This window comes from Stegostoma tigrinum, chromosome 27 (genome assembly GCF_030684315.1).
Source record: "Stegostoma tigrinum isolate sSteTig4 chromosome 27, sSteTig4.hap1, whole genome shotgun sequence".
In the NCBI taxonomy this organism is placed as follows: domain Eukaryota; kingdom Metazoa; phylum Chordata; class Chondrichthyes; order Orectolobiformes; family Stegostomatidae; genus Stegostoma; species Stegostoma tigrinum.
The window spans coordinates 4,893,413-4,911,161 of NC_081380.1; the positions used below are offsets into that span (position 1 = coordinate 4,893,413).

General features: G+C 43.7%; 1 protein-coding gene across 1 annotated transcript in view; it reads left to right on the top strand.

Moving 5' to 3' along the window:
• The first annotated feature begins 1,277 nt into the window (after positions 1 to 1,277).
• LOC125464768 (protein spinster homolog 3-like) overlaps positions 1,278 to 17,749 on the top strand; it is a 135,785-nt gene continuing 119,313 nt past the window's right edge. The window contains exon 1 of the mRNA XM_048557573.1: positions 1,278 to 1,490. Coding sequence (XP_048413530.1) covers positions 1,337 to 1,490 — 154 coding nt within the window. The 5' untranslated portion in view covers positions 1,278 to 1,336. The remainder of the gene's footprint in view (positions 1,491 to 17,749) is intronic.

A 17,749-nucleotide genomic window follows, 5' to 3' on the forward strand; every position in this document is an offset into this window, starting at 1 on the left:
TTGGATGATCGTACTGAATGGCAGAGCAAGCTCTAAGAGCCAAATGGCCTACTCCTGTTCGTATTTACTAAGTTTTTATGTGTCAGTGTTGGAAGTGATAGGGGTAGAGCTTTGAATGTTGGGACAGTTAAGCGGATTACACAAGGAGTCGCCAGAATGCTCTGTTGTCTGTCCTAGTGGTGTAAAGTCATCACACTAACATCTGAGTCTGTGAAGGCAGCTGGCAGCCACCTCGGTGTTTGCATCAGTCACTGTAATCTCCTAAAACCCCATAAGCTGATTTCTTGTCATTTTATCATTCTTAGAACTCTTTCTTGTCTTTCAGCAAGACCCCTGATCCTCAGCACCAACCTCTTGGTTTTTCTCAGCATCATGCCAGTGCGTGACCCTCTCTCATGTTCTTGGGAACTAGGAGTGAACATAACATTCATGGATCTGAAGAAGAGTCATACAGGACTCAGAGAATTGTTATGGGACGGCAGGCCATTTGGCCCACTGCTGTTCAAGTGAACATACTACTGTGTGCCCACCTCCTGCCGTTTCCCCATTATCCTGGCAGACCATTTGATTTGATTTTGTTTTATTGTACAGAAGCATAGAATGTGCCATCTGAGGCACAAGTCTCCAGCTACAGAATCTTAAGGGTAAGGTGGAAAGAAAGGACAAAGTGTAAAAGTTAAACATTACAGCAATTACAGTATATTGTAAAACATAAATTTACACATTGCAGATCTTAGTTTTAAGCTAAGCGGCAATTTCTCTCCAAATAATCAATTGCCTGCAGGCAGCCCATTCCCAGACCCCGACAACTCTATGCGTGAAATGTTTCCCTTTTCTTACATCACCCTTGTTTCAGCTGCAGTTCACTTTCAAACTCGGTCCCCTTGCTCTTGTTATTCCACAGCCAGCCGGTGTTGTTTGCCCATGACCCTTCTGCAACTGGCGGCGTGGACGGCATGTGTTCGCCAAAAATTGTTGCCGGGGGAGGCAAGGGGCGAGGCGTTTCCACTAAAGTGGCCATTACATTTCCAGTGAGGATTTTGACTGAACACAAGTGGGTGTTGACTGTTTTGGTTGATATTTGCCGAAGCTCGCTGGCTCTACCGCAATTCTATAAGGCTGTCTCCTTCTCTCTCTTCAGGGGATAGTATGTGAAAGTGGCCTGGCCCCCCGAACGGCCTCTGCTGTGGAAGAGAGCACAGTCCGCTGGTAAACTCGGAAGAGGGAGTGTTAGATTTGGCGCTTAGGGGCGTTCCTTCCGTTAGTTTAGGAGAAGTATAAGAACTATTCGGATTAGGAGCAGAGCTCACTCTCAGCAAAAGTGTCCACTCCCCTGATGGAAGGTCAGAGTAGCCCTCCGACCGGGGTCAGCTACAGCTCCGAGACAGCCAATGCCCCCTTCCACATAACCCGGCGAAGGTCGTACCTGGTTGTCGCCATCCTGTTCCTCATTAACCTCTTGAACTATATGGATCGCTCCATCATTGCAGGTGAGAGAGAACTCGCCCCTTGCCTGCACAACCCCGCTCCGAACGCTTAACCCCCTCCCCCAAACCTCTATCCCCCTCTCCCCGTCCCTCAACCCCCCCCCGCCCTCAACCCTCCCTCTTCCCCCTGTCCCTCAACCTCCTTTCCCTCTGCTATCCCTCAACCCTCCTCTTCCCTCCCCCTGCCCCTCTTCCCTCAACCCCCTCTTCCCCAATCCTTCCCCATCTGTTCCCAATTTCCCCACCTCCAGAGGTTTTGCCCATCTGTCTCCAAGAACCAAAACGCATCTCCTAGTCCTTGCTACAAGGGAGTACCCAGGTCAGGAGCTCGTGAAGTAATTGAGAGCTTCTTTTTGTTTCTTCCTTCAGATCTTTTGTGCTTTTGTTTTTATTCTGGTATAGGATGTGGGCATCGCAGGCCCCTGTCTGTTTCTGTGCTCAATGAGTCTATACGTCTGACCAGTGTAGGCAGTGCTGTGTCAAAGCACCAGTACAGTCCTTGCAGTCAAGGCACAGCCACAGAAGTACCATGTTACTGCCCCAGTGATAAGGAAGGAATATTACAGCGGAGTGTGCCTTTGGAGTGAGGGTAGAATGTGTAGGCAATGCTGTTCCCGCATTGGAAACAGTAAGAACTGTAGATGCTGGAGTCGGAGACAACGCAATGCAGAGCTGTCAACTTTCCAGCTCCTTTGATGCTGCCCAGCCTGCTGTGTTCCTCCAGCTCCACACTGTGTTATCTCTCTTCCCACATTGTTGTTGTTGGTACTGCTGTTCTGAGAAATGTTCAGCAGAGTTAACCAGAGGAGGTGGTATTAAGCAACTTTTTATTAACAAGGACTTAATTTAAATATTATTTAAACATGAAGTGTTACTGCTTGATTGCAGGGGAAGAGGTTGTCCTGAAACCATTTAGCAGATTTAATTGGGGGTACTGAATTTCAAATGCTGTATTAATTCCACTTCAGGAGCAAGTGGTGAATTGTCATGTTATTTCTATCATTGCTTTGTGTGCCTGAGAAATTTTTACAGATGACTCTGTTTTCATGTGGTTTTGCTGAGGTCCTACCCAGCGTTGTCTGTCAGCACATCCATTAATCACATGGCAACCTGGTGGTGCCTGGGCTGCCAGATTGGAATGGCAAATCCCAGCAATGGTGAGGGGAGTGTGTGAACTGTCAGTGTTAGTCCATAGTGTCCATACCTTTGTTAGATGCTGATGGAAACATGTGGAACCTCTGAACTATCAGAAGGAAAATGCTTCCATTTATATGGCACCTTTTCCAAGCTCATGATCTGAAAGCATTGTTGAAGTATAATCACAATCAGAGAATCACAGAATGGTTAAACTTCACTCAGAAGGAGACCATGGTAGCTATGGCAGTTCTCAGACAGCAATTCGTTAAGACCCGTTCTCTCGCCTTTTCCTCCTAGCCCTGAAATTAGTTTGCTTTTCAGAAAATTGTTTGGCTCCCTTTTAAAATTTGCAATGGACTGAGCCTCCAATGCACTCTCAAACTGTGCATTCCAGATCAGCCTAATCCCTCACTGGAGGAAAAATGTTTTCCCTTGTATACTTTTGGCCATCTTACCAATCACTGTGAATTGGTGTTGTCGGCTTGTGAACATTCTTGCTAATGTGAACAGTTGCTCTTCCATTCACCTGGTCTCGATCAATCAGGGTTTTGAGTGCCTCTAACAAATCTCCTGACTTTCACCTCTGTAAGGAGGGTCCCAACCTCCCCAATCTATCTCAGCCACTGTAGTTCCTCATCCCTTAGACTCAGTGTCGTGAATCTTTCTGCACCCTTTCTGATGGCTTCACGTCCTTTTCTCAAGCGTGGTGCCTGGTACGGGATGCAGTAATCCCGGTGAGGCTGAACCAGTTGTTTTCATAGATTTGAATAGCACAGAAAAGGCCTTGTGGTCCACCGAGTCTCAACTAACATAAATACTACCAAAGGCGCGCTCATCCCAATTTTCTGCACTTGTCCCACATCCTTGAATGTTATGACGTTTGAAATGCTCATCCAAATTTTCTTAAAAATGTTACAAGGTTTCCGGCCTCCACTACATTCCCAAGAAAAATATCCAAGCCTTTCAAGTCTCTGTATAGCTCAATCATAACTTCCTCACTGTTATACTCTTTGTACATTTTTTAAAAAGCCAAGATGCTGTGAACTTGATTAACTGCTTTTTCAGTCTGCCCTGTTACCTTCAGTAGCATGTAAACACACACACCTCCCCTCCATGTCCTTCTGTTCCTGTGTGTCAGGAGGAATATATGTAATGTAGGAAACATGGCAGCCAATCAATGTACACCTTGATCCTGTAAACAGCAGTAAGATCAACGAGCAGTGATGTTGGTAAAGAGATACAGATCAGCCAGGGAGAAATTCTCTGCTGTTCTTTGGACAGTGGGATTCATCAGAAAGGGTACATGGGCTTCAGTTTGATGTTTAATCTGAAAAGGGCTTCTCCATGTGGTTTAAGCTGTTCAGTGCTGCATTGCATTCTGTGCCCATGCTTCTACAGTGGGGCTTGAACACATGAACTTTTGAAATATGTTCCCGTTAAATTGTGGTTCAGCCTGACCTCTCGACAGCTTCCTGTATATACGGCTGGAGTAAGCTGTTTTGTGCCAGGTTCACAGGGAAAAGCACATTTCAGTCCTGTGACACTCTGTAGTATTGGGACAGAGATTACATGTTTTAGGATTATGGCAGAATACTGGTAACTATGAGGAAGAGAAATGACAAACAAAATCCTCAAATAGCACCATCCACATCCATGACCCCTTCTATCTAGAAGGAGACGGGCAGCAGATGCGTGGGAGCAGCACCTTCTATGTGTTCTCCAAGTCACTTACCACCCTGACTTCAAAATATATCCCCAACTCTTCAGTGTCATAGGGTTAAATTTCTGGAATTCTCTCCCTAAGGGCATTTTGGGTCTACGCACAGCATTTCTGGGTGTATGAATTGCTAAAGGTTTGTACGCAGGTACGGCAAGTAATTAGAATAGCTGATGGACTGTTATTATTTATTGCAAGAGAAATTGAATGTTAAAAATAAGGTGAGGGCTCTTACAGTGACACTTGTGGTAATGTCTGTACCTCTGAGCTAGAAGACCTGGGCACAAAGCCCACCTGCTTCAGAGATGTGTCATAACATTGTTATGCTACATGAAGGACATTATTAAGCTAGAGAGGGTTCAGAAGAGATTTACCAGGATGGTGCAGGGACTGGAGGGTGTCTTTTCCCTAGGGTGGGGAATTTCAAGACTGGGGACATATTTTTAAGGTGAGAGTAGAAAGATTTTAAAAAATACATGAGGCATTTTTAACTTGTTAGTTGAGTAGTTTGTGTGTAGAATGAACTTCCAGAAGAAGTGGTGGATGCGAGTACAGTTACAAATTTTAAAAGACATTTGAATAAGTACATCAATAGGGAAGGTGTGGAGAGATATGGGCCAGGAGCAGGCAGGTGGGACCAGTTTAGTTTGGGATTATGGTCAGCATGGAGCTGGTTGGACTGAAGGATCTGTTTCCGTGTGGTAAAATTCTTTAACTCTATAACCGGTTGGTCAAAAATGTTTACAAAAGTGGTGAGATCAGGCTTCAGTAAGTCAGGATGTCAGTGTGACCACTGCTGGAGCACTGTGTCTCCTTACTAACGAAGAATGTGAATGCATCAGAAACAATTCAGGAAAGGTTTACTTGTGTAATACAGGGAATGGATGGTTGTCTTATGAGGATATTTTGCATAGGTTAGGCATGTATCCACTGGAGTTTAGAAGAGGCCCCAAGGGGCCTTGACAGGGTGAATGTGGAGGGAATTTTTTTCTCTTGTTGGAGAGCCTAGACCTAGGGGTCACTGTTTGAAAAGATTATCCATTTAAGACAGGGAGATGTTTTCCCTCAGTGGGCCATGAGTCTTCAAAACTGTTCCTCAACAGGCAGCGGAAGTAGAGATTGTGATTATTTGAAATATAGAGGTGGGTAGATTTTTTTGATAAGGTTATCAGGGGTAGGTGGGAATGTGGAGTAATCAAACGAGCCATGGCCTTATTTAATGGAGCAGCAGGCTTAAGAGGCTGAATGGCCTCCTCTGGCTTCTCTAAACTGCTTCTGGCATACTATTATACTTTTAAAAATTTATACGCAGTAATGTCTCTCACCTACAGCTGCAATTAAATGTCCCTTAGTTTATATTGCATCCTTCTTGCAACAAATGCTTGGTCAATGACCTGGGCACAATGGATTAAATAGCCCCATTTTGGATTCTGATTACTTTTTCGATTTGCGAAGCTTCCTGTATATACGGCTGGAGTAAGCTGTTTTGTGCCAGGTTCACAGGGAAAAGCACATTTCAGTCCTGTGACACTCTGTAGTATTGGGACAGAGATTACAGAAGTGATCCCTTCCTGCTGTCTCACTTTAGATGTTACAAGCTCTTTGATGGAAACATCAGATTGTTTTATTACTCGGTCTACAGCAAAACGCCCAGTGGGAACTCTCATCATTTCAAAATAAAAGGTTAATTTCATTATTTACCACAGAATCCATCTGTTAGTTAGTTAGTTCATCTAATTATTTGTTAATTAATTTGTGTGTTCATTATTTGGCACTTTACAGAAGGTTTTCAACAAAATAGTCAACAACCACAGAACAGTTAACAGCTCAGAGTCGGGGCCTTTGCAATTTCTTTATCAACCCAAAAATCTCTACTAAACTGATGAAACTATACAAGCCTTAAAAAATCTGTTACTCTTAAAAAACCCTTTTTACCTGAATTTTAAATGGCCAGTCATTCCTTCTGGTTTGGTAATATACAGGTTAGATGCTTGGGATGCCCCAGTGCTCCTTTTAACATGGCACAGTGTGATGTTCTTCTCTTATTTTTGATCACATCTGTGAGAATGGTCTTTGCCACCTTTGTGGTACATCAGTCAAAATTTGAAGATTTTTCTGGCTTTAAGTCCTCCAGTCCCCATCTACCACACATGAATCATCTTGGTACCAGTTTGGTACAAGGGTAGAGCAGGGAACACTCACTCTTAAACCTTCACCCAGATCCCATGCCAAGTAAAGTTGACACTGGTGTTGTTAAGACAAGTCTGTTCTTGAATGACCTGCTCTTCCAGTTGTAGACACTGTGCCTTAGGCAAGCATGTTCTCACCTTTTAAGTCAGGCAGGATTCGGTAGAAACCTAGGCTGACAGTTTAGTGCAGTACTGAGGGAATGCTGCTCTGTTGGGGATGTTGTCTTTCAGGTGAGACATTAAACGGAGAATGTAAAGAACCCTATGGCATTATTTGTGTAAGGGTTACAAAGTTCTCCTGGGTTGTTTCTGACCAAAATATACTGCTCAACTGTCTTCCTAAATAGGTTAAAAGCAAAATGTTGCAGATACTGTAACTCTGAAACAAACACACAATTGCTGGAGAAACTCAGCTGATGTGGTGTCATGTTAGAAAGAGAAACAGTACATGTTCCAAGTCCAGTATGACTTCTTCAGAAATGGTTCCGCTTCAAAATCCAATTCAGAAGCAGTGTCATGCTAGACTTGAAATGTTAACTCTGTTTCTCTCTCCATTAATGATGCCTGACTTCACAGTCATCCGAATCTAATCTAGTTCCATTTGGCCCATATCCCACATTCCTATCCAGACGCATTGTAAATGTCGTAATTGTACCCGCCTCCACCATTTCCTCTGGCAGCTCATTGCATACACACACTCCTCAGTTATTCCCCAGGCTCTTCTTAAATCTTTCCCTTCTCACCTTTAAACCTATGCCCTCTTGTTCTGGACTGCCCTATCCCCTATTTACCCTATCCATGCCTCTCATGATTTTATAAACCTCTGTGAGGTCACCCCTCAGCTTCCAACGCTCCAAAGAAAATATCCTCAGCCTATTTACCCTCTTGCTATAGCTCAAACCCTCCAACCCTGGGAACATCCTTGTAAATTCTTTGAACCCTTTTAAGTTTAACAACATCCTTCTTATAACAGGGAGACCATAATTGAACACAGTACTCTAAATGGCCTGTAAAGCTGCAACATGACATTCCAACTCCTATAGTCAGTTCTCTGACCAATGCAGGCAAGCAAGCCAAATGCCTTCTTCATTATCCTATCTACCTGTGACTCCACGTTCAAGGAAACTGTGCACCTGTACCCCTGGGTCTCTTTGTTTGGCAACACTGCCCAGGCCCTGCCATTAATTGTAAAAGCCCTGCCCTGGTTTGCCTCGCCAAAAAGCAACACCTCATATTTATCTAAATTACATCCCATCTGCTGCTCAGACTTGCTGAGTTTCTCTGTGGGTCATTGGGGTATTTATCTATTGCTTGTGGGAGTTTGCTTGCCCAATTTAATGACATCAGTCACAACACTTTAAAAATGCTTCGTTGCGTGTAAAGTGTTGTGAGTGTTTTATGGATTTGGGTGTGACGACTATTCCCTAACCACCCTTGAGCCCAGTTAAGTGTGAACCACATTGCTGTAGGTCAGCAGTCAGATACTGGGCAGACTGGATAAGAATGGCATTTTGCCTTCCCTAAAGGACATTAACAAACCAGATGAGTTCTTATAATTGATGTTGGTCTAATTTCTGACATTGGCTTTCAATTCCAGATTTATTAATTAGGTAGTGAAAGATGCTGTTATAAATGAAAGATTTCCATTTTATTATTTAAGTATTGGTGAATATCTGTGATTGAGTAAATAGTTGTTCTTGACTGGGTCATTAATCTGTCTGTGAGGGCTAACTGAATGTACAGAGATGAGTACCCTGCTGGATATCCACCTGGTCTTGAGAGACCAAAATTCTTGTATCTTTTCATCAACACTGTCTAGGGTGGGACTCAAACCCATAACCTTGCCAGGCAACTGGGAAAACTACATTGAGTGAAGGCTCACTCCCCACTACAGTGTACCTTAAAGAAAAAAATCTTCTTTGCTTTTAGAAAATATTAGCTGGACCATCAAAAAAACAAACTTGGAGAGACTGATTACAGCTACTTAGATACTCGAGTATGTCTTTATCTGTTTAGGCTCATCGTGTCTATTGATCAATCATCCAGGGATATTACATGTTTTAAAATAGGATATTTCATCAGATATTTCAAGAGGCAAGAAGTTCCTCCCAGTCTATTCTTGTGGTACTGATTAAACATGGTGCATTTTTAGCATTGCTTTTAATCTTCTGAACATGAATGTCGCTGACTATGCTGACATTTGTTTAATGTTTACAAAATATATGCTTTTTACATAAAATCTGTAAACTAAAATTACAAAAAAAAAATTCAGCTTGAAACTTACAGAATTTGAAATAATATTCAATTTACAGCATATTCCACTCAATATGATCGTAGAGGACAATTACACCATTTAAAAGATATTTGGATGGGTGCATGGATAAGAAAGGTTCAGAGGGATATGGGTCAAATGCAGACAAATAAGACTAATTCAGTTTGGAATACCCGGTCAGCATAGATGAGTTGGACTGAAAGGTCTGTTTCCATGTTGTACATTTCTCTGACTCTAAGAATCCAAGTGGCTGTGGTTAGATTAATTAAAATGCTCTCAAGCAAAGAGAGTAGCCTGACACTCAATCTGAGAATGGCATTATTCAGTTTGCATTGACATCCTGGATGCAAACACAATTGGCTGCCTATGCTACAGTAGTATTCCCCAGTCCATGTCTCACAGGCAGCACACTACAAGGTGACTTCATCATTGACATCATCACACCTCAGCTCTGGTGTTGTCATCACTTATTTGATTCTGGTACAAAAATTGCTTTTTGTTCTATGTCCGAGTCCCACTGCACATTCTTAACACTGAACTGGAGCAGATATTCACACTCTGGGGACAAATTCAACAAAAATCTTGCTAAACTATTCACTAATCCAGCAAACTGGTGCATTGTTTTCACATCTGTTGGGTGCTGCATCCCTCCTGCAGGCCTCACCCTGTCAGGATCCAGGTGAAGTCCTTTTCCTGTCAGCACATAAACTATGTACTTTGGGCATTTTCAGGCTTATCCTGTTCAGCTTCGAGTTCATCAGGCGAGCTTTCTCCAACAATCATGCTGGATTATGAATGTGGTCCTTAATAACTTTTCCATGGTTTCTTCATTCCCATAGAGTAGCAGATTATTCGTTAAAGCTTCAGATATGGGAAAATCATCTCTTCAGGAGTAGTGGAACAGCTATATGTACCTCCTGAATGACATACAGCATGCAGTTAGGATTCTGCTGCTTTTATTGAGCTACACTTGCCTGTAACCATCCTTTTCATTGAAGGTAGTAAAAACCTTAGCCTTGGCAAGTTTGGCAAAATGTGTCTGATAGTGCATGTTGTTGTAAGATATCTTGAAAGATCCTTTGAAATTTGTGTCACGGGTAGACAGGGTGATTAAGAAGCCATTTGAGATGCTTGCTTTGTTGCTCAGACCTTTTGCGTATTGGAGTTGGGATATCATATTGAGATTGTACAGGATGTTGGTGAGGCCTTTTCTGGAGTTCTGTGTCCAGTTTTGCTTGCCATGTTGTAGGAGGGATATTATTGAACTGGAGAGGGCTCAGAAAAGGTTTGTCACAATGTTACCGGGACTGGAGGGTTTGAGTTACAAGCAGAGACTGGATAGGCTAGGACTTCTTTCACTGGAGTGTAGGAGATTGAGAGGTGAACTTAAGAGGTTTTTAAGGTCATGGCAGGTGTTTTTTCCCTAGGATGGGGATTTTTCAAGGCAAGAGGGCATGCTGTTAAAGTGAGAGGATGAGGGGCAACAGAGTGGTTCGTGGTCAGAGGAAGTGGTGGATGTAGGTACAGTTACAATGTTTAAAAGACATTTGGATAAGGACATGAATATGAAATGTTTGGAGGGATACGGGCCAAGCTCAGACAGGACTCGTTTAGTTTGGGATTATGGTCGGCATGGTATAGTTGGACCACAAGCTCTGTTTTTGTGATGTATGGCTCTATTTACTGAGATCCTTTGTTTCTCTGTACTTCTCAGATTTCCAGGGATTTTCGCTGCAAACATGCTGCCAATCCAGTTTGTAGCAGTTGTCCTGTTCCTTGATTACTCCGTTTATTTCTGACTCCTTGTCTTTCAGGTTGGACTTGGAAAAACCCCTAGCATCTTCAGGGTGTTTTACCTGGGGAGGTGGTGACCTAGTGGTATTATTGTTAGACTGTTCATTTAGTGAATATTCTGGACACTGGGTTCATATCCCTCTATGGTGGATTTGAATTCAATAAATACCTGGAATTAAGAGTCTACTGATGACCATATATAACCATTGTCTATTGTTGGAAAAACCCATCTGGTTCACTAATGTCCCTCAGGAAAGGAAACTGCCACCTTCACCTGGTCTGGTCTACATGTGATTTCAGACCCAAGGTAATGTAGTTGATTCTTAACTGCCCTCTGGTCAATTAGGAATGGTCAATAAATGCTGCCTAGCCAGTGATGTCCCTCATCCCATGAATGAATTAAAACAAAATTACTACCCCAAGATTGAGACTTGCTTCAGCTGAGCTGAATGTGTTTTGTTGCAAATCTACATCTTCATTCTTCCCATTAAAGTGAGCTCTCAGTTTCATTTGTTCTTGTGACATGTGTATCCTAGCCTCAACCTGCCTTACTAGGATTTCATTTTTTGGTTACCACCTTCAGCTACTTCCCATAGATGTGTGAAGCACATGATTTGTTGAAGCACTGGTGTTTAGCTGATACTTCTGCACATTCACTTGATGTTGCCCTTCTGCAGCCATAAGTCCAAGGGTCCCAAACAGTTTTCCCTCTTTAGACCTGACAACACCAATCTGCATTGTATGGTAAAGTGATTCATCAGAATTAGCATCTGGCAGCGTGGCACAGTGGTTAGTGCTGCTGCCTCACAGTGCCAGTGAGCTGGGTTCAATTCCAGCCTTGGGCAACTGCCTGTGTGGAGTTTGCGCATTCTCCCCATGTCTGTGTAGGCTTCCTCTGGGTGCTCCAGTTTCCTCCCACAGTCCAAAGATGTGCAGGTTAGGTGGATTGGCTGTGCTAAATTGCCCGTGGTGTGCAGGGTGGATGGATTAGATTAGACTAGACATAGGAAATGCAGGGTTACTGGGATAAGGAAGTGGGGGCTGGGATGCTCTCAGACGGTTGGGGTGGTCTCGATGGGCCAAATGGCCTGCTTCCACACTATTGATTTTTATATTCTATGACAGCTCTCCAGTCTAACATGAATGAGCTTCTTACGTCTAGGGCAGTCTGGCCCCTTCCGCACCCCGCACACCTCCGTCCCCCACCAATGGTGAGCAGACTTCTTTTTCTATGTGAGAGATAATGGGAACTGCAGATGCTGGAGAATTCCAAGATAATAAAATGTGAGGCTGGATGAACACAGCAGGCCAAGCAGCATTGTGCTCCTGAGATGCTGCTTGGCCTGCTGTGTTCATCCAGCCTCACATTTTATATTCTTCTTTTTCTATGTGATGTCCTTTGCAATATCTACATCCTTCTCCATGGCCTTGATCTCTCCACTGCCTTTTCTGCAAATGTTACTTGCTTTTTTCCAAAATGTTGTTGGGGCATGGGTAATGTGGAGCCAGGGGTAGAGGGGCGTTGCAGGGGTGGGAGAGCAGGCCTATGACAGACTGTCTATGGACACAGCAGCAGCTGAAGAGGTGGATAGTGAGCCATACATGGCAAAGCTGCAGCGATGCCATTGACACATGTGCAGACATTTCCTGTGGCTAGCTGATGTCATGAATCACCGCTGTCCATGCTTGGTTGCCAATTTGGGATTCGAGATAATTGCTCGACATGCTGTTACATTCAGAATATTTGAATTATTCATCAGAAATCCACTTCTAACTAATGTTGTCTACTTGTCTCAACTTCCTACTTCTGGTCCCAATCTGACATTTCTCAATGATAACTAAGTCATTGATATTCTGTTCCTTTAAAAATTGTGCAAGTCGGAACATGCTCTGACTTTGTTCTGAAACAGGAACTGAATGATTCAGGAAGTGTGTTGGAGAAGGGCTTTTTTTAAAAAAAAATTGTCTTTGGTTTATGAGTATCAGAGAACAAAGGCAATTACAACACAGGAACGTGCTCTTCGGCCCTCCAAGCATGCACCGACATGCTGCCTATCACAACTAAAACCCACTACCCTTCTGGGGACTGTATCCCACTATTCCCGTTCTTTTCATGTATTTATCAAGACACCCTTTAAAGTCACTATAGTATCTGCTTCCACTACCTGACCTGGTAGTGAGTTCCAGGCATCCACCACCCTCTGTGTGAAAAAAACACTTTCCTCGTACATCACCTTTAAACCTTGCCCCTCACACCTTAAACCTGTGGTAACTGACTCTTCCACCCTGGGAAGAAGCTTCTGACTATCCACTCTGTCCATGCCCTTCATAATCTGGTAGACCTCTATCAGGTCACCCCTCAACCTCCATCGTTCCAGTGAGAACAACCCAAGATTTTCCAACCTCTCCTCATAGCTAATGCCCCCCATACCAGGCAACATGCTGGTAAATCTTTTCTGCACCCTCTCCAAAGCCACCACATCCTTCTGGTAGTGCGGTGACTAGAACTGAACACGATATTCCAAATGTGGCCTAACTAAGGTTCGAAAAAGCTGCAACATTACCTGCCAATCTTTAAACTCATTGCCCCGGCTGATGAAGATAAGCATGCCGTATGCCTTGTTGATGACCTTCTTCACCTGCGTTGCCACTTTTTGTAACTTGTGTACCTGTACACTCAGATTCCTCTGCCTATCAGTACTCTTAAGGGTTCTGCTATTTACTTTATATTTTCCATCTGGATTAGACCTTCCGAAGTGCATTAAACTCCATCTGCCATTTCTCTGCTCAACTCACCAACCGATCTGTATCAAGCTGTATCCTTTGACGGTCCTCATCGCTATCTGCAATTCCATCAATGCTTGTGCCATTGCCAAACTTACGAAACAAACCAGTTATAGTTTCCTTCAAATCATTTGTATATATTACAAACAGCAAAGGGCCCAACACTGATCCCTGAGAAATGTCACTAGTCACAGTCACACTTCCACTACTATCCTCTGTCTTCTATAACCAAGTCAGTTTTTTTTTAATCCATCTTGCAAGCTACCTCTGACTCCATGAGACTTTACCTTCTGTATCAGTCTGCCACAAGGGACCTTGTCAAAAGCCTAACTGAAGTCCATGTAGACAACATCCGCTGCTCTACCCTCATCAACCATTTTTGACACTTCCTCAAAAAACTCAAATCAAGTTAGTGAGACGCGACCTCCCCTTCACAAAATCATATTGCCTCTTGCTAATACATCCACTTATTTCCTAGTGGGAGTAAATCCTGTCTCAAAGAATCCTCTCCAATAATTTCCCAACCATTGATGTAAGGCTCACTGGCCTGTAATTAGCTGGATTATCCCTGCCACCCTTCTTAAACAAAGGAACAACATTGGCTAAACTCCAATCCTCCGGGATCTCCCCTGTAGCCAGGGAGGATACAAAGGTTTCGTCAAGGCCCCAGAAATTCCCTCCCTTGTTTCTCTCAATATTCTGGGGTATATCCCATTTGGCCCTGGACGCTTGTCAATCTCTATGTTTTTCAAGACCCCCAATACTCCCCTCCCTTTTTATCTCGACGTGACCCAAACTATCTGCACGCCCTTCCCCAGACTCATCATCCAAGTCCTTCTCTCTGGTGACTCCTGATGCAATGTACTCATTTAATACCTCGCCCGTTTCCTCTGGCTCCACACATAAATTCCCTTCCCTGTCCTTGCGTGGGTCAACCCTCTGCCTGGATACCCTCTTGATCATTATTTATGTATAAAAAGCATTGGGATTTTCCTTAATCCTGTTGGCCAATGACTTTTCATGACCCCTTTTAGCCCCCTTGACTTCTTGCTTAAGTTTCTTTCGACTTTCCTTGTATCCCACCCTTGTTTTGTGTGTCCCCCAACCTCATAGTCTTGACGAATGCTTCTTTTCTCTTTTTGACAAGGCTTGCAATAACTCTCATTATCTAAGGTTCCCTAAACTTGTCATATTTATCCTTCATCCTTGCAGAAACATGCCAGCCCTGACTTCCCAGCAATGTACACTTGAAAGCCTCCCAAATGCCATATCATTAGCAAAGCCAGAATTTATTGGTTACCACTGGCCACTCTTGAGACCACAGCAGCCCTTGCGATTGTACGTACTCCCGTAGTACTATTAGAGAGGGAGTTCCAGCAATTTGCCCCAGAAGCACTGAAGGATCGGTGATATTTTTTCCAAGTCAGGATGGTGAGTGGCTTGGAGGGGAACCAATGGGTTGTGATATTTCCATATATCTGTTGCTATAGATAGAGGATGTTATAGGTTTGGAAGGTGTGTTTGGAGGAGTCTTAGTGAGTTGATGCAGTGCAGTTTCTTTGTTATTCCTTCATGGTAAGTGGACATGACTGACAGAGCCGAGGATTGTTGGCCATTTGTAATTGTCCTTGGATTGAATGGCTTGCTGGACCATTTTCAGAGGGTGGTCAAGAGTCAACCACATTGCTGTGGGTCTGGACTCGATTGTGTCCTGGTCAGATAAGGATGGCAGTTTCCTTCCCCAAAGGACATTGGTGAGCAATGATGGATTTTAGGTCACTTGATAATTTCATGGTCACTTGGAGATGGTACACGTTCTCCATTACCGATTGGCAGTAATAGTAGAGTGAATGTCTCTGAGAAACCATAGTTAGTGTAACTTCCCTTATTTTAAGCAATACCTGACTCAGCGTGAGCAACACTATATGTGACACCACCTAAATAGATTGGGTTTGTACAGAGTTCCTGTTGGCTCATATTTTTAAAGCACAATTTTACCACCATAATATCACCATTAGACTTCCGGTGTCATTGGGAAAGGGCCAAAATAAAGCAGCAGCAAATTCACGTTTAATGGATGGGGAAGGTATTAATGCAATGTGAGTAAAATAGTTTGCAATTGCAGATTATGAATGGAACCATATCTGAGTGAATGACTGATCAGGAGAGGCTAACAATAACTGGTGAGCAATCAATCAATCAGATCAAATCACCAGAAGCAGTTTTTGTGAAAAGAAATCTATTATCTAATTTTAGAAGCTAATTTCTAATGTTCAAAATAATTGGCTACATTTTACTCGCTCTCCTCCCCTCTCTCTCACCCACACATAGACACACCCTAAAGCAGTTCTGGCCTGCCTCGAATAAGGAGACTAAAACTGCACATTGCACTCCAGATCTGGTTTCACTATTGGTCTGTAAACTGCAGCCAAACTTTCTGCGTGAAAACGTTGCCCATTTAGGCCTTTTTTGAATCTTTCCCCTCTCACCTCCTCTAGTTCTGGACTCCCCTACCCTGGGGAAAAGACCTCAGATATTCAGCCTAGCTATGACCTGAATGATTTCAGAACAGAATAGCGATTTATCACCACTTGTATTTATGAAAATACAATGAGATTGCCAGAATTCGGCACTGTCTTAGTTACAGAAATTATAACAAAGAATAATTGAGACAAAATTAGGTCAGTGTTCATCCTTTGCTGCCACATGGAACGGACATCCTGATCCACCACACTGCCACTGCCACTGCCACAGTGGGCCCTTGCAACCACTTTCCTCCAACACAGCTGAAGAAGAAAAGTTGAACTTTGATACATAAGACAAATGAAGAAACAAAACAAGAAGGGCGCAAAAAAAAAGCGAATGAGAAAGTGGCTGGCCGGGTGCATGGGAATGTACGGGCACAGAACCTGAATGCATTCTGACAAAAACAAAGTTGCTGGGAAAGCTCAGCAGGTCTGGCAGTGGAGGAAAAAACAGTTAACATTTCTGGTCCGATGACCCTTCCTCAGGATACGTCCTGTTCTGCTGCCACTTTAAATCATTTTCTAAACCTCTTAAACAGTTACCCCTCAGCCTCTGGTGCTCCTGGAGGAAATAAAGCCCCAGCCTATACAGCCTTTACCAACAACTCAAACCATCCAGTTCTGGCAACGTCCTTGTAAATCTGCACCCTCTCAAGTTTTAACAACGTCTTTTCTGCAGCAGGGAGACCTGAGTAGTATCAGAGATAATGGGAACTGCAGATGCTGGAGAATTCCAAGATAATAAAATGTGAGGCTGGATGAACACAGCAGGCCAAGCAGCATCTCAGGAGCACAAAAGCTGACGTTTCAGGCCTAGACCCTTCATCAGAGAGGCCCGAAACGTCAGCTTTTGTGCTCCTGAGATGCTGCTTGGCCTGCTGTGTTCATCCAGCCTCACGTTTTATTATCTTAGACCTGAGTAGTACGCAGTATTCTATAAGTGGCCTCACCAAAGGCCAGCTGGCTCAGTTGGCTGGATTGTTAGATTTGCCAACATCACGTGGGTTCAATCCATGATCAGGCTGCGTAGATTTGAGACCTGCTTCCTCGCTGTACCCCTGGTGGAGGTCTTGGTGCTGCGGGTTAGCCCCTGTAAAGGGCAGAAAAACTCGCACCTGAATCCCTGGCTTCAAACAAAACCTGTGAAACCAGGCCAGACGGGCAGCATGGGTGGGTGGGAGGGTGCAGTTTCTGGTGGAACTGTGAACATATGAATCTGTTTGTTGACTCCTGGGTTTGTCTTCGCGTCTCCAGGAATAAAAAACAGCTGTGAGGAAAGAAAGTCAAAAATCAACTTGTGTCTTTTCACATTTCCTTTGAAAACTATTATGTCATTTTATATTACTTCATTGGTTAAACAATATCTTGGGGAGATTGAGGTGATCCTGGACAAAAATGTAAGAGTAGAATCCCTACAGTGTGGAGGCTGGCCATTCCACCCATCAAGTTCACTCCAACCCTACGAAAGAGGCCCTACCCAAACCCACCCCAACCACCCTATCGCTGTAGCCCTGCATTTCCCACAGCTAACCCACCCAACCTCAAAACTGTGTGGGCAATTTAGCATGGCCAATCCACTCTAAACTGCACCCCTTTGGACTGTGGGAGGAAACCCGCACTGACATGGGGAGAACGTGCAAACTCCACATAGACAGTCGGCTGAGAATGGAATCAAACCCAGGTCCCTGGCGCTGTGAGGCAGCAGAGCCAACCACTGAGCTGTACTGCTCTAAGGGCTGTGACTCTATGGAATTCTCTCCCCCCAGACTGCACGGTTGCCAGAACTTTGAGGATTTTATAAATTTAAGAAGGAAATGGACAGAATTTTAACTAGTAATGCGTTG